General features: G+C 47.5%; 1 protein-coding gene across 3 annotated transcripts; it reads right to left on the reverse strand.

Moving 5' to 3' along the window:
* Positions 1-134: 134 nt before the first annotated feature.
* On the reverse strand, positions 135-15,969 carry ELOA (elongin A). Of its 3 annotated transcripts, none has more exons than XM_062594254.1 (11): positions 15,819-15,969; positions 10,940-10,996; positions 10,136-10,254; positions 8,025-9,243; positions 6,545-6,659; positions 5,939-6,091; positions 5,378-5,475; positions 4,888-5,068; positions 4,196-4,307; positions 3,730-3,881; positions 135-3,089 (listed from the first exon to the last, which is right to left on the reverse strand). In XM_062594254.1, exons 1-11 carry the CDS (start codon positions 15,888-15,890, stop codon positions 3,028-3,030), a joined length of 2,340 nt encoding a protein of 779 aa, XP_062450238.1. In that variant the 5' UTR covers positions 15,891-15,969; the 3' UTR covers positions 135-3,027. The 3 variants fall into 3 exon arrangements, with proteins under 3 accessions (XP_062450238.1, XP_062450237.1, XP_062450239.1); XM_062594253.1 differs by having other exon boundaries at positions 5,939-6,094; XM_062594255.1 differs by lacking the exons at positions 135-3,089; positions 3,730-3,881; positions 4,196-4,307 and adding an exon at positions 4,318-4,717 and having other exon boundaries at positions 5,939-6,094.
* Between the last annotated feature and the right edge of the window lie 1,334 nt (positions 15,970-17,303).

Consider the following 17,303-nt stretch of genomic DNA (forward strand, 5'->3'; position numbering starts at 1 on the left):
TGCGCACTCCGCCCCGCCCCCGCGGCGGAGCGGTGCTCGGCGCTGTGCATGCTCCTGGAGCTGAGACTCTGCTCCCGTTACTTTGATGTCAGTGCAGTTATTGCCAGAGACAGAGAAAGAACAAGCCGATAGCGTCCAGTGTTTGCCTTTTATTGAGACGTGATTTTCTTCTTTTCATATAACTTATCTAATTAAAATATTCATCTTAGTTACCACAAAAAAAAGGAACATAGAAAATTGTATATACATAGTTGGAGACCAAAATACAAATGGCAAGTCGAAGTCACTCCCCCTCCTGCCCCTGTTACCCATCCCACCAGCAGCAGAGCTGTAAGGGGGAAGAGGCAGCTCTGTTTAGTTCCTTCGGGTGTAGTGTAGCACAGAAGAATTGCGCAAGTGTAACACCCTGGGCACTGAGAGGCTGAGAGCGGGGCAAGCGCTTTTACCCTAGGCTTTGCTTAGCCTGTGTCTCGTGGCCGTATCCCTCTTCCCTTCCCTGCTGAGGACTGATGCTCACATTCTTCTGGCTGCGTGGCTCCAGTGTCTGAGCAGGAGGAGGGAGAGGGAAGGGAGAGATGTTGGCATGACTCCTCAGAGAGCAGAGTTAATTCAGACACTGTCATGTCTGATCCTCTCCACAGCCCCCTCCCACAATCCAGCTAAGCTAAAATACTGACACAGTCGGCAAAGCCTTGAGCAAAGGGACTGCTTTGAGTGGGAAGGTACACCAAGTAACAGCAATGCTTTGGGCTGTACCCACATCAGCGTATTTAACTGTCATATTAATTAAGCGGCAATTTAGTAGTGCCCGAGATTGTTCTTGGGCTTCATCCAGATCCTTTGCTCCACTGGGGCATGAATGCAATGCTAGACTTCCCTCCCCTCTGCCCCTACCCCAAGTACAAAGCAGAAATAAATGGTAGCACAACAGTCAGCAGAAGATAATATATTGTTATCTAATTAAAAATACAGCAAAATTAAATACAGCAAAATGCAAGAGTAAGGAGCCATTATTTTACAGCACAAAACACACTGAAATGCTGCACGGTAACATTAAAGCATTTGGGACTGTAACAAACTTACAGCACAAGAAACTGAGAACACTTTTCCAAAACCTTCAAAATAAGAAGCAAACAGACCAAATAAAAGAGCAATTTGGGATTAAAAAAGAGAGAGAGAGAAGAAAGGAAAAAAAAAAAGAGAGAGAGAAACCAAAAGCATACAGGGATTTTTCTAAAGCCCTCCAGGAAGGTTTCCCCTGGTCAGCACATAGAGACAACTCTACTTTTTCAGCATTTTCCAGGCCTGAAAAGCCAGAGGCAGAGGTTCAAGAGCTGCCACCAAGAACAATATCCACTGCCAGCACCTTTTCCACACAGACAAGGTCCTAGGGGAACAAATATGGCTTGGAACAGGCACCCTTCTCTCTTTTTGTGATCCACTCAGAGGTCAGAGCCATCACAGAGGCCGGCTCCCTCCCTGCATGACCTGGGTCTAACCACTCCAACCTCCACTTGCACTACCTCCATGTAAGTTTGCTATCAAGTCAGATTTAATCCATAAACAGAAATGCTCACCACAAGGCTTCACACTTAGCTGCAAGTGCCTAGTAACAGGCATCTCTTCTGTCTCTGCTGCAGCCACAGTAAGTCCACCTGAAATCACACATCTAACACCTGAACTTCCAGTACCCTCCCACACTTTGAGAGGAGCTGTGCTCCAAGGCACCTTGTCACAGTTCAGCCAAGCCCAGCAAGTTCAGTTAAGTCACCTCTTACACTGTCCTTCCAGAGCTCCAGTTCCTCAGATACCACATATAACCAAGTGTTTTGAACTTCTGCTAGGAAGTATGCACATATTAAAAACAAAATGTTCCATTATTTACTTCCCTTCACCCTCAGTCAAGTGGTTTCAGGTTCAAATATGAAAATACTTGCTTCTTCCAAAGAGGGGGCAGAGGGAAAGGACAGGATTCAAGTACCAGCTTCCAAACTGGAAATAAATCCTTCCCAAATCCATGCAGAAAACAAGATAAAAGTATTCCTTCTTTCCACTAAAACAGTCAAACTGATACCTTCATTGATATTTAAAAACTGTTTTCAGTTCTAGAGGCAGACAAAACTAAGTTCCCTCCCTCAAAAAAAAAAAAAGAGAAAAAAAGAAAGAAAAACAAACAAGAAAAATTTAAAATGTTCATTGGAGCACAGTAAAATTTCTCCCCCAAACCCTCATAGTTTTATTCCCAGTAGCCAGCAGAAGACAACAGCAGCAGAGAAAGTCCCCAAAGGCTCCTGGCATCCCTGCACAACACAAGCATCTGTACAAGATCTACAGAAACAGCAGAGAGAAGGTAGAGAGCTAAGATTTTATTAACATACACAAGTAGAGAGCAAAGCCTCAGGACTCGATGCACTTGCCAATGGACTGATGAGCAGACAGGTCAGCAGTATCACCTGTCCCAGAGAGTCCAGGTGTGACTTTGGGCCCAGCAGGTACCAGATCACAAGGAAAGACTCCCTTGATAACCAGCATCTGCTCAGACAGACTCCTACCAAATTGAGTCATAGAGAAGGCTGGCCCTTGTAGTGGAATGGGAGGGAGGAGAATACTGGGAGCGACATAAATAGTATCAGTGGGGGAAAAGAAGGGGGAAATATTAGTTAAAACTATTTTATAATTTATTAAGAGGTTAAATAGTAAATAGTCTCTGGATCTTCCACTCTCAGCAGGTGCTAAGACTTCACATTTTCTCATGTCTGGAGATTCTGTACACCCTTCTTTTGACATAAGACAAGGCCAGAAACAGGATTTTAAGTGTGAAGGGGAGGGAGAAGGGGCTTGACACAGATAAAAGGACCAGAATAAAAGATAAAATACTGTGCTGTCATCTTGTGCAGACTGAAGCCTCTCCCAGCAGCTGCAGCCTCCGCAGAGTTCCAAGGAAAGGACCTGGGCTATTTGGGTACCTTCTCCCCCTTCAGTGCCACTTCCTTGTGAGAGGGAAATTCCCAGCTCTGTGCTGCAAGCTTATCTTCGAGAGAACCTGTTTTTGAAAGCTTTGATCGTCTTTGCCATCATGGGTGCAATTTCTGTAACAGAGGAGAGGAAAAAAAAAATCAAGTGGCAGTCAGAGATTAGGAGGGCAGAAAGCAATTCAGAGCTGCACCTCTGGCTAAGGAGATGCAAGGGATGCCCCAGGGCTCTGAGTACAGCCCATCGATTTTCAGGTCTCAGACAGAGGAAAGCCCACTCTACTCTGCACTGCCAGAACATAGATCTCTGGCTCATTTTCCCAAGGGAGCTGCATTACAATTTAATCATTCCAAATAGTGGGAGGAACACAGAAAGCCAGCATGAGGGAAAAGAGATAGGCTTTTTGCCTCACTGATACCATTAGGACAGGTTGATACAGTCAGCAGTGGGCAGGCAGGTGAACAAGACACACCAGAACAAAGGAGCTTCCTGAGATCCCCTCAGAACCTCTAGAAAGCCAGAGAGCAAATCCTTGTCTCCACATTGTGGCCCTGTACCTCAGAACTGTCCCTTATGCTTTTTCCTATGCAAGAAGTTCAAACAGACTTTACTACCTCTCTGCAGGGAGAGAAGAGATACCATCATCATCACCTTCCTGCCTAGCCTGGATTTAATCTTATTAGAAAGCAGAGCAGATTTGTGTGTTTGTGGAGGAGCTGCAGAAGACCACACAGATACGCCGCTGTTCGTACTTACTCTTCACTGGTGGTTTCCTGGGGTCATAGGAGGAGAAGGTGCTACCTGATGATGGGACAGAATGGGCACTGCTGGTGCTGGGCCCATCATAGGACTGTTCCTCGTTCATACGAGAATGGCTTTTGCTAGATGTGTAAAGGACTGGTTTTATTCTGAAACAGAAGAATGAGACAATACAATTCAGTAAAGGAATCTGTGTGTTTTGATGCAATCCTTCAGATACATGAGCCACATTTGTTAACAGCAGCATGGCTGAGATCAAATGAAACCAGCACTAACCAGGATCTCCAGCAAACTTCCAGCAAGGAGGAGGCTAATACAGCTGCAAATTTCACTGCAAAGCAACCTCCCAGGCACATCATTTTCTCTCCCAGGAGCCTCAAAGATATGGAAGTTTAGAGGGAACCTGGCAGGAACCCATGGAAAAAAGTACCCCAAACAGCAAGTGCTACTGGAAAACACTCACTTGGTCTTCTCTGGCAGAAGAGGTCCTCCAGTTCCAAACTTCTCCTGTCTTCTCCGTACATCCCGAGGGGGCTTTGCTGCAGAGTTCACAAATGCCATCTTGGCCACTCTGCCTGCAGGTGGGAAGAGCAAAATTTGCTTGTATCCAGCTTACTACAAAGAAGGCTCCACAGTACTTGTTTCATTAGAGCTAGTTCCAACAACTACTTCCCAGTCTATCCATTCCAAAGCTCACGTGATAGCCTCCTCCCTAAGAGATGAGCCTCTTAGGGTCACAACACAGGCTGTGAGAGATCAGACTGATCACACCAGTAGTTTTTATTATGTTCACTACAGAAGATAGGAATGCTTTTTCCTGGTGCATACTTCAGTATTCTTCAATCCCAGCATGAAGCAGCTACTTTAGGAGAACAGGATGTGTCTCCACAGCCCTTCATGTTCTTGTTGCAAAATATTCCACTGTCTGTTCTGCATGGACAAGGCTTTAGATCTCATCTGAAGTGTAAGTCATTGGCAGAGGCCACTGCATAAAGAACAGAGGTTTAAGCAATGCCTAAATAGGACAGGACCCAAACCAGCCACTCAGAAAGACCTTCTACACCTGCCACCCAATGCAAAGACTTCCCCCAGTCAGCACTCCCAAAATCGTCTCTGCTGCCGCCCGCCCCCCCCCGTCAATCAGCCCTATTTTACCTTTGGGTTTGTTGGCATGAGCTGAGCCGATGTTCCGTGCTAACATGAGCAGCCGCTGCTCTCGTGCATCGTGAAGTCGAAGGTACATTTCCCGCCAGGATTCAAACTCTTCTGGCTTCTCGTTCTTGAAGTCTCGGAGACAATGATTGTGCCACAGTTGATCCGTGTCCTCAATTAAGACCTGAAAAAAATCCTACGTGTTATTTGGGATCTCTCCTGACACCTTGAGCTCTGATCCCCTAGCACAGGTATCAGTCCCTCTCCTTCAGCACCAGTTAGCTCCAACATCACAGGAATATCACCAAGGGAAAAATGGCTTGGGGGCCAGCTTGCAGCAAGAGATGGGCAGATGGCAAATCCAAGCACTTGGGACTAGCAAAAGCCATCTCATCTTGTAAAGAATGTTGTTCTTCCCCATTCTGCTATTCCAGTCAAGGAAAGAATATCACTCCCACACGTCAGTATCCCTTCCCCAGGGCAGTGCACTCACATGATTACATTCCTCAATGCGATACAGCTGCTCTGGGGTGCATCTCTCCAACACAGGCTCCAGCACCGAGAAAGGAACACCACCCACTTCATAGATTGCTAGGAAGAAGGAAGATGCACAGAATATTCATCTACTCCTTCCTTGCTGAGGAAAGGGCTTTCAGACATCCTGAAATGCAGTGGAACAACAGCAATGCTGTGTGCTACTACACAACATGAGGGAGAGAAAGGAACTGTAGGTATAAGAGTTCAAGTGGGTTAGTAGCCACCAAGCTAAGAAGTCAGACATCTATGTCCCTTTGCCAGGCTCTATTTACCACCAGTTCCAGTACTTTAGCACTCCCTAGAAGCCTGCTGGGCTACTGATTCTTGCAGCATTCAAGTTAACTAATATGAGGAAGAGGTCTCATATTAACTTGTCTTGTAAGAAGGACTACCGTTCAAATGTCCAAAGCCACGTGCTGCTGGGATACACACAAACAAGTTACCAAGACTTCAGCAGAAATGGATCAGTATATCTGCAAGGCAACATGACTTTAAAACTGATCAGGAAGGTACTCACAGTCAATGTTGTTACTGAGGACTCTGATACACTGCTCATACAGAGACATCATCTTTGGGAGGTAGGCAGTTTTAGAGCCCGAATACACTTGCATCTTTGAATTCAATCTGCGGCCTGTAAAACCAGCCTCGCTCTCTTCAACTGGTGAGGACACTGCTGTAAGAAGACAGACTTCGGGTAAGGAAGGAACAAAGAAAAGAGGAGCTCACCCTGACGAATGACACAGGAGACAAAACAGACACCCAGAAGCAACCTGTTAGACCAAATCTTTAAGAGACCTGTAACCTGCAAACTAGCTCAGGAAGAGCAAGTCCAAAGCACAAGCTTTGAGAAGGGTCAGCAATGGATCTTAATTTCTACTAGAGCACATGAAGGGGGGGTGGGGAAGCTACCTTATTCTACAACCCAGTCTCTGGGCATGATGAGAGGCAGGATGCTATACCCCCAACATAAGGCAAATTAGATACAGCCGGCCAATGAGTCTATACAGCTCTACTGCTATCCTCCATTCTATAGGAGTTGAACCCAGCCAGCATGCACTCCCACTCCCTCTCACAAACAGCAGCCACAGCCCATGTCAACCCCATCTTCCCGTCCAGCACACACCTTTCCTTTTCGTCTGGGAGCAGGTGATGGACTCAATTGAGGGAAGAGGGCGGTAGTTGGCCTGGATCGGGGGCAGTGGGATGTCTGGTAACGTTGGCACCACATCTATAAGTATCTGGAAGGAGAGGATGTGCATGCAACTAAGTACAGAATACAGGAGAACATTACATCCTGCTAGTGTACAAACTGCACTGAACTGCTTTTTGTTTGATATTTTAAATAAAGCACACAGTGCTGATCTGCCTGCGCAAGGAAATAGCCTCAGGGCAAGGCTGCACTTCAGCCTCATTACTGTGACTCAGTCTAGGCTGTCAACATGGAGAGGCCAAAATTCAGGATCCGAATCACTCAGCACTCTAATAAGAGCCATCCACAACTTAGCCTACTAAGTTCAGTGCTAAAGGACTCCGGCAAGCAGCCAGGTCAGATTAATGATGCAAAGAACTGGAGAAAACAATAGAGGAGAAAGCTGACAAACATCCCCTTGACCCCAAACTTTCATTTTCACATTCTGTCTCTTCTCCTCCTCCTCTGGAAAAAAAAAAAGAAAAAGAAAAAAAAAAGAAAAAACAGTAGTGGTGGGAGGAGAGTGGGTACCTCAAACTAGGGGAAATCTAGAACTTTGTTATTAAATACTTTTTATTAGAATGAATGGCAAAATAGGATTTTTAAAATAGTGTTAAATAACACTTTGAAGAATAAACTGTTTCAAAGTTGGGTATGAAAGATTACATAATAAAGTTCTAAAATTTGGTCCCAATTTTTATACCCAGCCCTTGTATATGTTCACTATCACAAGGGTGCAAGAATATTATTTATTTTTCAAGCTTTCACAAAAAAAGGTCAGGCTTCTAGAAATAGCTGCATTGTAACATAAGTTCTCCTATTTCTTTACAACTTCTGGAAACCAAAAGTTAACAAAAATCACACTACAGAAAGCCAGCAAGAATGAATATCGTTTTTATAGGAGTATGAATACTTGAAAGGAGAGATATGGTACCCTTTGTAGCAGGTAGATATGCACTGCACGCAGGGTTCTACCTTCCTAAAGACATTTTGCCTGCTAAATGTACATACCACATCCAGTGTCTCAAAGTCAAGTCTGTTTTCTTTAGCTAGAGAGGTTCTCTTATTCTCCATTTTCTTGAATAAAGGTTTTGTCTATTCATTTGTTTCACCTTCTTCACCGTTCTAGCAAAGTTACATTCTACAGAGTGCAACGCCTGCAAGGGTTCACTACAGAGCAGGGCATCATGAGACACATGGCGTCTCCTAGCAGGAACCAGGAGTCACGGGCTTAGACGTGGATAGCACTCCACAAGCAAGATGCAGAACTTGGCCCAACTCCTCGAAGGGGAAACGGATAAGCCCTAGATAGCAGAAGGCTGAGAGCAGCATGTCTCACCTCCCTGGTTCACTTTCAGTTCCTTCAAATGAGAGGGAAAAACAAAAAACAAAACAAAACAAAAGAACACCTTACCCTGTTTGGTTTAAGAGGCTCCGATAGTTTCTTCTCTGCCTTTTTCTCACTTGTCCGCTTGTGGCTCGGGCTCTTTCGACTTGAGCTTGAGCTCTTGGTACTGGCTTTGGATCCATTCTGCTTGCTGTGCCCTCGATCTTTCTCCCCAACTGACACGGCGGGTTTGGCCACTTTCTTTTTCTTTTTCTGTGGCTGGTCGTAGCTGAGGTAAGACTCAAAGGACATTGTAGGTTGCTCAAATTCATCCTCCACTTCTCCCTCCCCAAAACTTGAGGAAAAACCCACAGATTTTTTGTCCACATCAGAGGCCTTGTGTTTCCCCTCTGAAGTTTTTAAGCTCCCAGAAATCCCCTTTTCTTTACTCCTATTTGAGGAGTCACTCTCAGCTTTCCGTTTCTCCCGCTCTGTGGTAGAGGTCTCCAGGCTCAGCTTGGATTTTTCTAATCTGCTTTTCTCAGAGTCCCGATGTTTTTGCTTCTTAACATGGTTGTCCAGAGACTCTTCCAAGTGTGGCTGCATGTGCAACTTCTCCTTTTTGGAGTTAGCACTTTCCCGGTTCTTCTCCTTCTTGGTGCTATCTGACATCCTCTGCTTCTCCTTGCTGCCCCCTGCCACTGGGGCTTCTCGGAGCTGCTCTTTTAGAGAGGTCTTGTGCAATCTTTCAGGGCTGGAGGCAGAGGTCCTGTCTTCCCCTCTGCCATCAAGTCGCTGCTTCTCTTTGTGAGAAGACTTGTGCTCTTTGCTTCGACTCGGGTTCCTTTTGTTGTGGAACTCACCAGGATTCCTCTCCTGGCTTCCTCCCACCTTATCCTGAAAGCTGTGGCCTTTGCTGGCTTTCCGATGAAATACTGTCTGTTCTTCCTGCTCCTCAGAGGCATAAGGGTCCGTGTACATATCCTGAGGGCTCTCACTTGGCTCAGGTGACACAGCTTGTCCATAGTCCGAGTACTCCTGATCCGAGGAGAGCACTGGGGAAGATCTGCCCCAACCCTTACCCTCTTGGCTGCTATAGCCATAAGTCTGATGGGCTCTCTCAGACCCAGAATACCTCTTGGGCTTCTTTTCCCTATTATTTGGACTATAGGGCTGGCTGCACGAAGGCTGGAAAGGCTCTGAATAGTCCTGGTCAGGTTCCTCATCCTCTCTAGGGGAAGCATCTCGTTGTCTTTTCCTTGAGCTGCTCCTCTCGTAGTCACGGTCTTCAGAATCTAGATTATTTCTAAAGGAGTAGGAAAACAAAATAGTTAATCTGAAACTTTCCAGCAGGAATCAAGAAAGACACTTCCCATGGACTGTATAAATTGAACCCTCTCTTACAGAAGGCTAAGACTTTGTTTGGTAGTTTTGTCACAAGAATACCACTAATTCTCCTTGGCGCAGCAGCATTCAGGGATTCAGAAACAGCACTTCCGGTGCAGGAAGCATTTAAGCATTTATTAGGACTAGAGACTTTCCAGATTATTGGGCAAGTGGAGACAGGTGCTTACAGAGACTCCTCCATGCCTACACACCCCTGACTGTGCGGTGTACATGAGACACATGCTCCCTAATTCACAAGTTAAGCATGCACAGATACCATAACCGTCATGATTACCACAAATAACAGGGTCTTTAGCATCCACATCTATAAGATCTCTTTGCTGGATTCAACACAGCTGTTACTGCAAAGTGTTGGCTAGCATTTACTTTCAGTTTCCATACCATTTTTGCACTTCTTGAAGTCTTCTTTTATAGCAAGCCACTTCCTTTACTTGGTCCTACTACTTCTTCTTAGTTTCATAAAACGGGAAGCAAGCTGATTGCATCTCTTGCTTTATTAAGAGCACTTTTTGGCTTCTACTGTTAATCTTTTCATCAAACTGCAGTTTCCTGAAAGCCAGCCCCTACCTCCATTCAAAACTGCAGCTGTCAGCAACCTAGTGCTCTGCAGCTAGCACAGGCAGGATGTCTACTCCACAACAAGGCAAAAACGCCATGCAGAGTTAGTGCACTTGCATTACAAGTTCTTCCAGGGCCTTCACTTGTTTCCATGGTCAGAGAAGTTTAGAATCTCCTCTGCTGCAAAATATAACACAGTTTATCCAGCAAGACAATCCAGCAGGCTCATTTACCTGTCTGCCTCTTGGGAAACTGGCACCAGCTTCTTCCACCTGGCTACGAGGTTCTTTGCAAAGTCTCCAACGAGCTCATGTTTCCGTAAGCCATTCACAGTCTTCCCGACACCCGTCTCCTTCATGAGAGAGTCAAGACATTAATTCACCTTTGCAAAACAGTCAGCATTCTTGTGACTGCCAAACTCCTGCAGGACAACCAAAGTTAACCTGCTATCAATTGCTACTAGATAGAAGTAAATTTCCCTGAGCTAACAGCAAAAGGTATCACATATAATTTAGTATGTTTACAGCAGACATTGATTACAGTGTCATCTAATCTACAAAACTAAACAATACAATACTAATAGAGAACTCTGCCTTAGTTAAACATCAATTATTTGGTTTAATAGATAAAGTTATTAATTACCATAATTATTGATAAGTTTGAAGACCTAAGTAAGTCACTAATACTTTCAGGAATTAGCACTTCATTTCTAAATTCATGCAGCTTCAGCCATCATTAGGGACTGTTTTGGCTCTCATATCCTGATCAAGCTTTAAGCTTTTGGAAGAATTTCGAATGACAAACTGTCTCTGGCTGTTTTACATTTGCTCTGATACACTCCTTCCCTCACTTATCTTGAAGAAATTCTGTGCCTGGAATTTCTAGAGCCCTCATCCCAATCATGTTTATGACATTATTTTGTAGCAGGTGGCCAAGGCATTATGTTCTACTCCAGGGAAAGCAGCATTTTTGTGGCAAACAGTTATTCTATAACTTGACAGACATGATGAAAGTGTAAGAGATTTCACGGCTCTTACCACAAGAATGTCAACTGTGATGGGCAACTCAGACAGCCTCTTCAGACTTTTCAGCAGCTGCAGAGACGAGAAGAAAAGCATTCAGACTTGTCATACTAAGCCACACACTGTGATTAAAAAGGAAGAAAATTCTGCACTGCATGAGAGCTTGTTAGAAAGATCCAAGTAGCAGAGAGCTGTTATCTTGCTCCAAATCAAGCTCCTAGGAAGCCGAACACATGAGGACCAATTGTAAAGAAATTACCGTCTCTCTGCCTAAGAGGAACCACCTGAGAATCTTAAAATGCATTCAAATATTAATGCTTTCTTCACTGAAGACCAGAACTTAACTTTGGCTTAAAGAATCAATAACAGAGACAAATTATACGGCTTTGTTGCACACCAAGCCAGAGAAAAGACTTGGAAGCTTGTGACTCTTAGAAAGTGGTGCTTGAAATCAGATCCTGATCCTGTGTGTGTGTGTGGGGGGGGGTCCTTTCTGAAGTTTTATGAACTAGATCCTCACAGAAGGAGGATTTCCTGATGTTCCTGAAGACCTAAGAAGGAACTCTGATCTCCTGTGCCAGACCCTCCACTTGGGCAGGGTTGCTGCCAGTCTCTCCTCACAATTAAATCTGTGTCTGTATCTACCAGAAAGCCAAGTGACCCATTCCAGAACCACTGCCTCTAGCCCCACTTTTGCTCCCTTCTCTTCACCATACACTAGTGAAGAATGTTCACATGCACAGTGCCAAGCGAGGCACTGCCAGGTTCAGGCACATCAAGCTGCTCCACGGGCCAGGGAGGGAAGAGGAACCCCTTCCAGCTTGCACCTGCAACGAGAAGGGCGGTTGCTGGTGAAGGGGGGGGGTACTTGTACCTCTGCCACCAAGACAGTTTGAGAGACTGCTTCACCAAGATGTCTCTAGCTTTTTTTTAGCTAAAGGACACAGCACAGATCTAACGGGACCGCTGCCCCTCACATTATTTCCCGTATCATGGGGATAGCCACAGATCAGCCTCATCAGCGTTCGCATTGTTACGGCGCCCACGCAGGCCGGCTTTGCTCAGCGCCGCCGCGCTCCACGCCACACACAGGGCTCCCCCGGCCCCGAAGAGCTTCTCTTTAAAACAGGGCTCTCGTCCTCAAATTAGCACTCTGTTGGCATAAGCTCTTCCAATCAATCCCTGCTTCCACCACGCAAGGGGCAGAGGTTTAGAGCGACTTCTGAAGGAAGTAATTTCTCCTAACATATTTGAGGAGTGCTATAACTTTCAGAGAGTACTCCTTGACAGAAAGATAAGGGTTCATCTAGCTTATGCAGCACTATACGACAGTTTCTGTTCACCAGCAGCCACTGCCCCACCTGTTATATTTAGGACTTTGTTACTAAGGCTGAAGGCTTGATTTTTTCTTGTTTGTTTTGGATCAGTTAAACATTTTGATACCAACAATAACTGTTTTTCAGCACTCTGGAGCTGGGATGCTGAGGAGGATGTAGCAATTCTAGAGGTGCTCCAACAGTAGCAAAATAGGTCTTAAAACCTCTAGCCTTGCGACTGCAGACACATTTTAGCACAGAGACTTAAGCTAAAAATCCTGAAGTCCTTTCAGTTTTCCAGGATTGCTGTGACTTGCCAGAACTGTTGCTCAACAAACCCACTTGCAAGCCAAGACACCAAATGGAAGCAACAGAGGTGCAGACACAGCCCATCTCTGTTGCCTCACTCCAAGCTGGTACAGCAGAGCCTACCAAAGCTGATGGGTCAGGCTCCTTTTAGGAAGTTCTGGGTGGCCAAGACCCTTTTGGCACCAGCAATGCAGGCATTTGGACTACCACACACAAAGCCCTTGTTGGAAAGAAGGGGGCATCTTTTAATTAGATAGAGTCAAACAGGGCAATATTAGAACAGTAACACCTCTGTGAGAGGGTCGTCTTCCTAAAGAGGGCCTTCACAGCTTATGACACTCTACTGTAAGAATAAGGGAAAACATCTTCTGTTATCCTTAATGCCATCCCAATAATCTTCTGGTTACACCCCGCTGTAGCATCTTCAACAAGTCTCTTCGGTGTTTGGTTATTTGTTGCCTTCAGGGTTGAATTTCAACATGAAAAGTGCTATTCTCAACTGAGTTCATCTGAGTATTTTGTATACATAGGGGAAACTTACTGTTACTTGAGACCAGAGCACCCACACAGCTGATCCACAATCCTTCTCACTGGGACTAGCTTATTCCACCCCATTGCAGTCAATGGTCAGAAACCTCCATGCATCTTAAAGCAGAGCTCTTTCCAATCACGGTAGCTAAGTTAATGAGATGGCTTTCTGAAAGGTCACCATACGTTATTTACTCTTGCCTACCAAGACAGAGCCTAAGTGTCACTTCACCAAGCTTTTATACTTGTACATTCGTTAGAAACGTTACTACAGTTTGGAGTTCAGCGGATTTTTCCAGTCAAGCTGTAAACCTCAAAACGCCGCTGTCAGGAGACAAGGAATTTCTGTTACCTACGTCAGCAGTGACACCTTAGATTGTCAGATAAGTATATTAAAAACTTTGAGCTTACTGACACTCTCCAAGTGGAACACAGCCCAGCAGTATCTGGGTAGGAAGATATTTGGAAGCTGCATTTGCACAAGCTAGCAAAACCCTGCTTTGCCTGTAACCTCTGCGGGCCACAAGACCCACAAAGTGCAACAATGATGCATCGAGGTTTAAGAACTTGTATTAAGTATTTCCTACAGAAACTAGCTGATATAGTACACTGTAGCTTTCAGCTGAAGGCAGCCAAGCAGGCCCAAATCCAATAGCTCATCTCAGAAATAACTATGATCCTACAAATGTTAGGAGAAGGTGGCAGCCAGGCAGAAGACACTGAGGGGGATTGCTGCTTACTAGACACCAGAAAAGAAGTACAAAGAAGAAAGCTCTTCTAAAACACTTTGGTACAGAGTAAAGTTTTAGTCAAACAGCCACAGGACACAAATAAGAAAAACTTGGCTCTGTTAATTCTAGTGTCAATAGACTCATTTAACTTGAGCAGATTTTCCTCTTAGAAAAGAAGTTAGCCAGACCATTACAATGTTAACAACACACAGTAATACCAGATTACTGCCTTGTGGCCTGGCCCCATCCTCTTCTTGGAGACTTTCTGTTCACAATTCCCTTGCCCTCTCTCTTCCCCTAGAAGGGGAGCAGTCCCAAAGCAGAGTTTGTACCTTCTCTACTGGAAAAAGCGATTGTTTCCAAACCACGAAAACAGCATCCAAAGTGTCATACTGTTCTGTGCCAGCAGCCCAACTTTCCCTCAAAATAATATTAATACTTAACATCTTTCAGCAAGGCAATTTACAGTCCTACACAATAGTGGGTAAATATTGGTCTTTCACATTACTGATAAGATATTTCAAAAGAACAAGGCAAGAAAACTTAAGATTTGTAATAGTGTTGTAGCATATGCGTAGCACTCATAGATGCTGGGGATAAATCTTGCTAACATGGTAAATCTGTATCTGCTACAGAGCTCCTGTGCAAAGAGTTATAGCAAAAGCCATTTTCTGACAAATGAATGAGCTCAAAGAGACATGTGATCTATCAACAACATAAAATAGCAACTAAATCTGAGTTTAAGAACACTAACACTTCTGAGGGTAGAGTTTAAAGGTGTCAGAAATTAAAAGGCATAGGCCACAGGATCTTTCCCCGGTGAAGAAGAAAAAAAAAAGTTTAAAGTCACTATTATAGCTGGTAACAGCTTACTAATGCTAAACATCTCTCTCTCTTCCCCCCTTGCAAAAACTACATAGACTCAACAGAGAAAGAAAGGGGGAAAATGATTTAACATTGCAAGGTTACTGGAGGAAAAGTCAGCCTGTGCAAATACTGCCCAAAGACTTACAAAGGCTCAGAAACACAGACGGGCCATCATTGCCCAAGTTTACACAAGGATCAGGAAAAGGGGAGTACCGACACTCTGTTCACAGTATACTGAGCAGATATGTGAAATCTTGTGCACGCTCTAAGCACCAAGGAGCACCAACCCTCCCTCCCCCCAGACACGGTTGCTTCTCTGCAATCACCCGGTTGCACTTTGGGGTGCTGGATCCCACCAGCTAAACCCTCACAGCCTTGGCTGAGAGGGCGAGAAAAGGAATCAGAACTCGAGGTCAATTTAATTCCAAGTTATCAGGCGGCAGATGCGGCCGAACAGCACAAGCGCGGAGCGGGGCGAGGGGCACTGAGAAGCCTCTCGGCTACGCTCGGGGATAGCGGCAGACGCCGCCCGCCCCACGCGGAGATGGGCTAGAGGCACCAGCCGCTTTGCCGAGGCCAAAGAGGGGACCCGGAGCGGGGCCCGAGTCCGAACCCGGCAGCTCTCGCGGAGCCGCGTGGTGGCATCGCCCCTCGCGCTCCCTGGCACCGCCGCACCGGCCGCGGTCGCGCACGCCGAGCCGCACGGGAGCCCGCGGCTCCCTCCACCGCCAGCCCGTCGCGGGGACGCGGCGCTCTGCCAGCGAGGAGCTCCCCTGGCCGCCGAGTTACCTGCTTCAGCGAGCGTCTCCTCTACGTGCAACGGAGAGAAGGGGGGAAGGGGGGCAAAAACAAACAAAAAGCCCGAAGAAATCCCCCAGGACCGTGAGCGCCGGCCCGGCCCGGCGCGGGGAGCCCACCGAGCCCCGCGGCGAGGCCCCGCGCACCCCCGGCCCGGGGGCCCCCCGCGGGCGGCCCGAGGCCGCGGGAGCCCCGGGGCGGCCCCCGGCGGGGAGCGGAGCGGAGCGGAGCGGAGGAAGGCAGGCCCGGCGCGGCCCTTCTCCGCGGCCCCTCGCGGGGCGGCCCCCCGCCCCCCACCACCACGTCCCGCGGGGCCCCCCCGCCGCCGCCGCCGCCGCCCGTCACCTTCTTCGGCTCCGAGCTGCCCGCCAGTCGCGACTGCAGCTTGCCCACAACTTCCAGCACCGACTCCGCCATTTTTACTGCTGGACGGGCCGCGACGGCGGAAGCGGCTTCACCGCCCGCTGGCCGCGCGGCGCTTCCCCGCCGCCGTCGCCATCTTGGCTCCGGGCAGGAAGCGGAAACCGCGCGACGGCTCTGCCTGCGGCCGGTGGCCATGGCGGGTGAGGGCATGGTCCCGGCGGGGCCATCTTGGGGCCTGGCGCGGCGCCGCTGTGGCAGGAGGTGGCGCCATGTTGGGTGCTGGCAGGTCGCGGCCTCCGGGGCTTTCCCCCCACGCGTGGCGGCGGGTGTCTGCGTGTCGCGCTGGAGCCCTCGCTACTCGGCCACAACGAGGCGAGCTGCAGCTTTGCGCCGAGCCTGGTGGGCTCAGCGAGCTGTAAGGGCCCGCGCCGCTCAGCCCGACTCCCTGTTGGCCCCGCATCCCCTCGTCCCGACACCCCTCAGACCAGTGCCGCTCCTCGGCCGGAGCCGCTCGTAGCGGGGCAGACCCCAACCTGGCCTGGTCTTGCCGGTCCTTTCCCAGGCAAACCACCCTCGACAGGCGTCCACGACCGCAGCCGCTGACGCAGACTGGTTCCTGGGCATCCCCGGTCCTTCAGAAACCAGGGCAAGATTTTGATTCTTCTGTCAGATACTTAACACACTTATTTGTAGTGTTTTAATACTTCGGACTAAACTAAGCTGTTCTTCAGGCTCGGGACACATCCTTGCTTTCCAAGTTTTCCCCTCCTCTTGCTAAGAATTGCAACGGCTTGGCTTCACTGCAGCTTAATTCTTCCAATTTTGTAAACACAGTGGAATATAGAAAGAATTAATGACACTAGTGATAAAATAACTGGACAGCTGAGGATCCCTGTGCCTCCCTTGAGCTCTCGGCACAGGGCTAAGCGGGAGGAGAGATGCTGGGAGAGCTCTTTGTGCCTCTGCTGAGCACGCTTCGGAGGAGCTTCATGGGCTGCAGGGAGAGAGCAGCATCTCCAGCTCCTCTAGTCTTCACCACTGCATTGGAGGAAAACAGTCCCCTGATGTTCAAGACAGTCTTTCTGCACACTTGGAAACAAATGTTGGTTTGTACCTTTTCCTGTTTGCTCTGAATTGCCAACTGCTCCATCATGGCTGGTGGAAACCTGGGTGCAAAGCAGATTTTAAATCAGTTAGGCTGCTATCCCAGGGCTGCTGTCCCCACCACTCATACAGCAAAGCAGAGGGATGTGAGCAGCAGAACACGTGGAGGGTGAAAGCTTAAGGCGTGCGGCCACCAGCTCCTCCTGCTTGTCTGAAACCCCCTCTGAGCTAGATCAGGTCCTTTGGCTCTGTCCTCGTTGCCTCACTCTTGGCAGCAGCCAGATAATCACGATCAGCCTTCAGTTTACTGCCTTCTCCAGACGCTGGCGCTGACTGTAGTGATGCACTTGGCTAGAGCGGCGC

The sequence above is a fragment of the Rhea pennata genome, chromosome 23 (genome assembly GCF_028389875.1).
Source record: "Rhea pennata isolate bPtePen1 chromosome 23, bPtePen1.pri, whole genome shotgun sequence".
Lineage (NCBI taxonomy): Eukaryota > Metazoa > Chordata > Aves > Rheiformes > Rheidae > Rhea > Rhea pennata.

Bases quoted from the DNA above. Each gene is read 5' to 3' on its own strand.
- ELOA (XM_062594253.1), bottom strand. From the start codon at position 15,890: ATGGCGGAGTCGGTGCTGGAAGTTGTGGGCAAGCTGCAGTCGCGACTG. The intron at 6,660-8,024 runs GTAAGGTGTTCT...CTCTCCTTCCAG, and splicing joins AGCCTCTTAAACCAAACAGG to ATACTTATAGATGTGGTGCC. The intron at 3,090-3,729 runs GTAAGTACGAAC...CCTCTGTTACAG, and splicing joins CAGGAAACCACCAGTGAAGA to AAATTGCACCCATGATGGCA.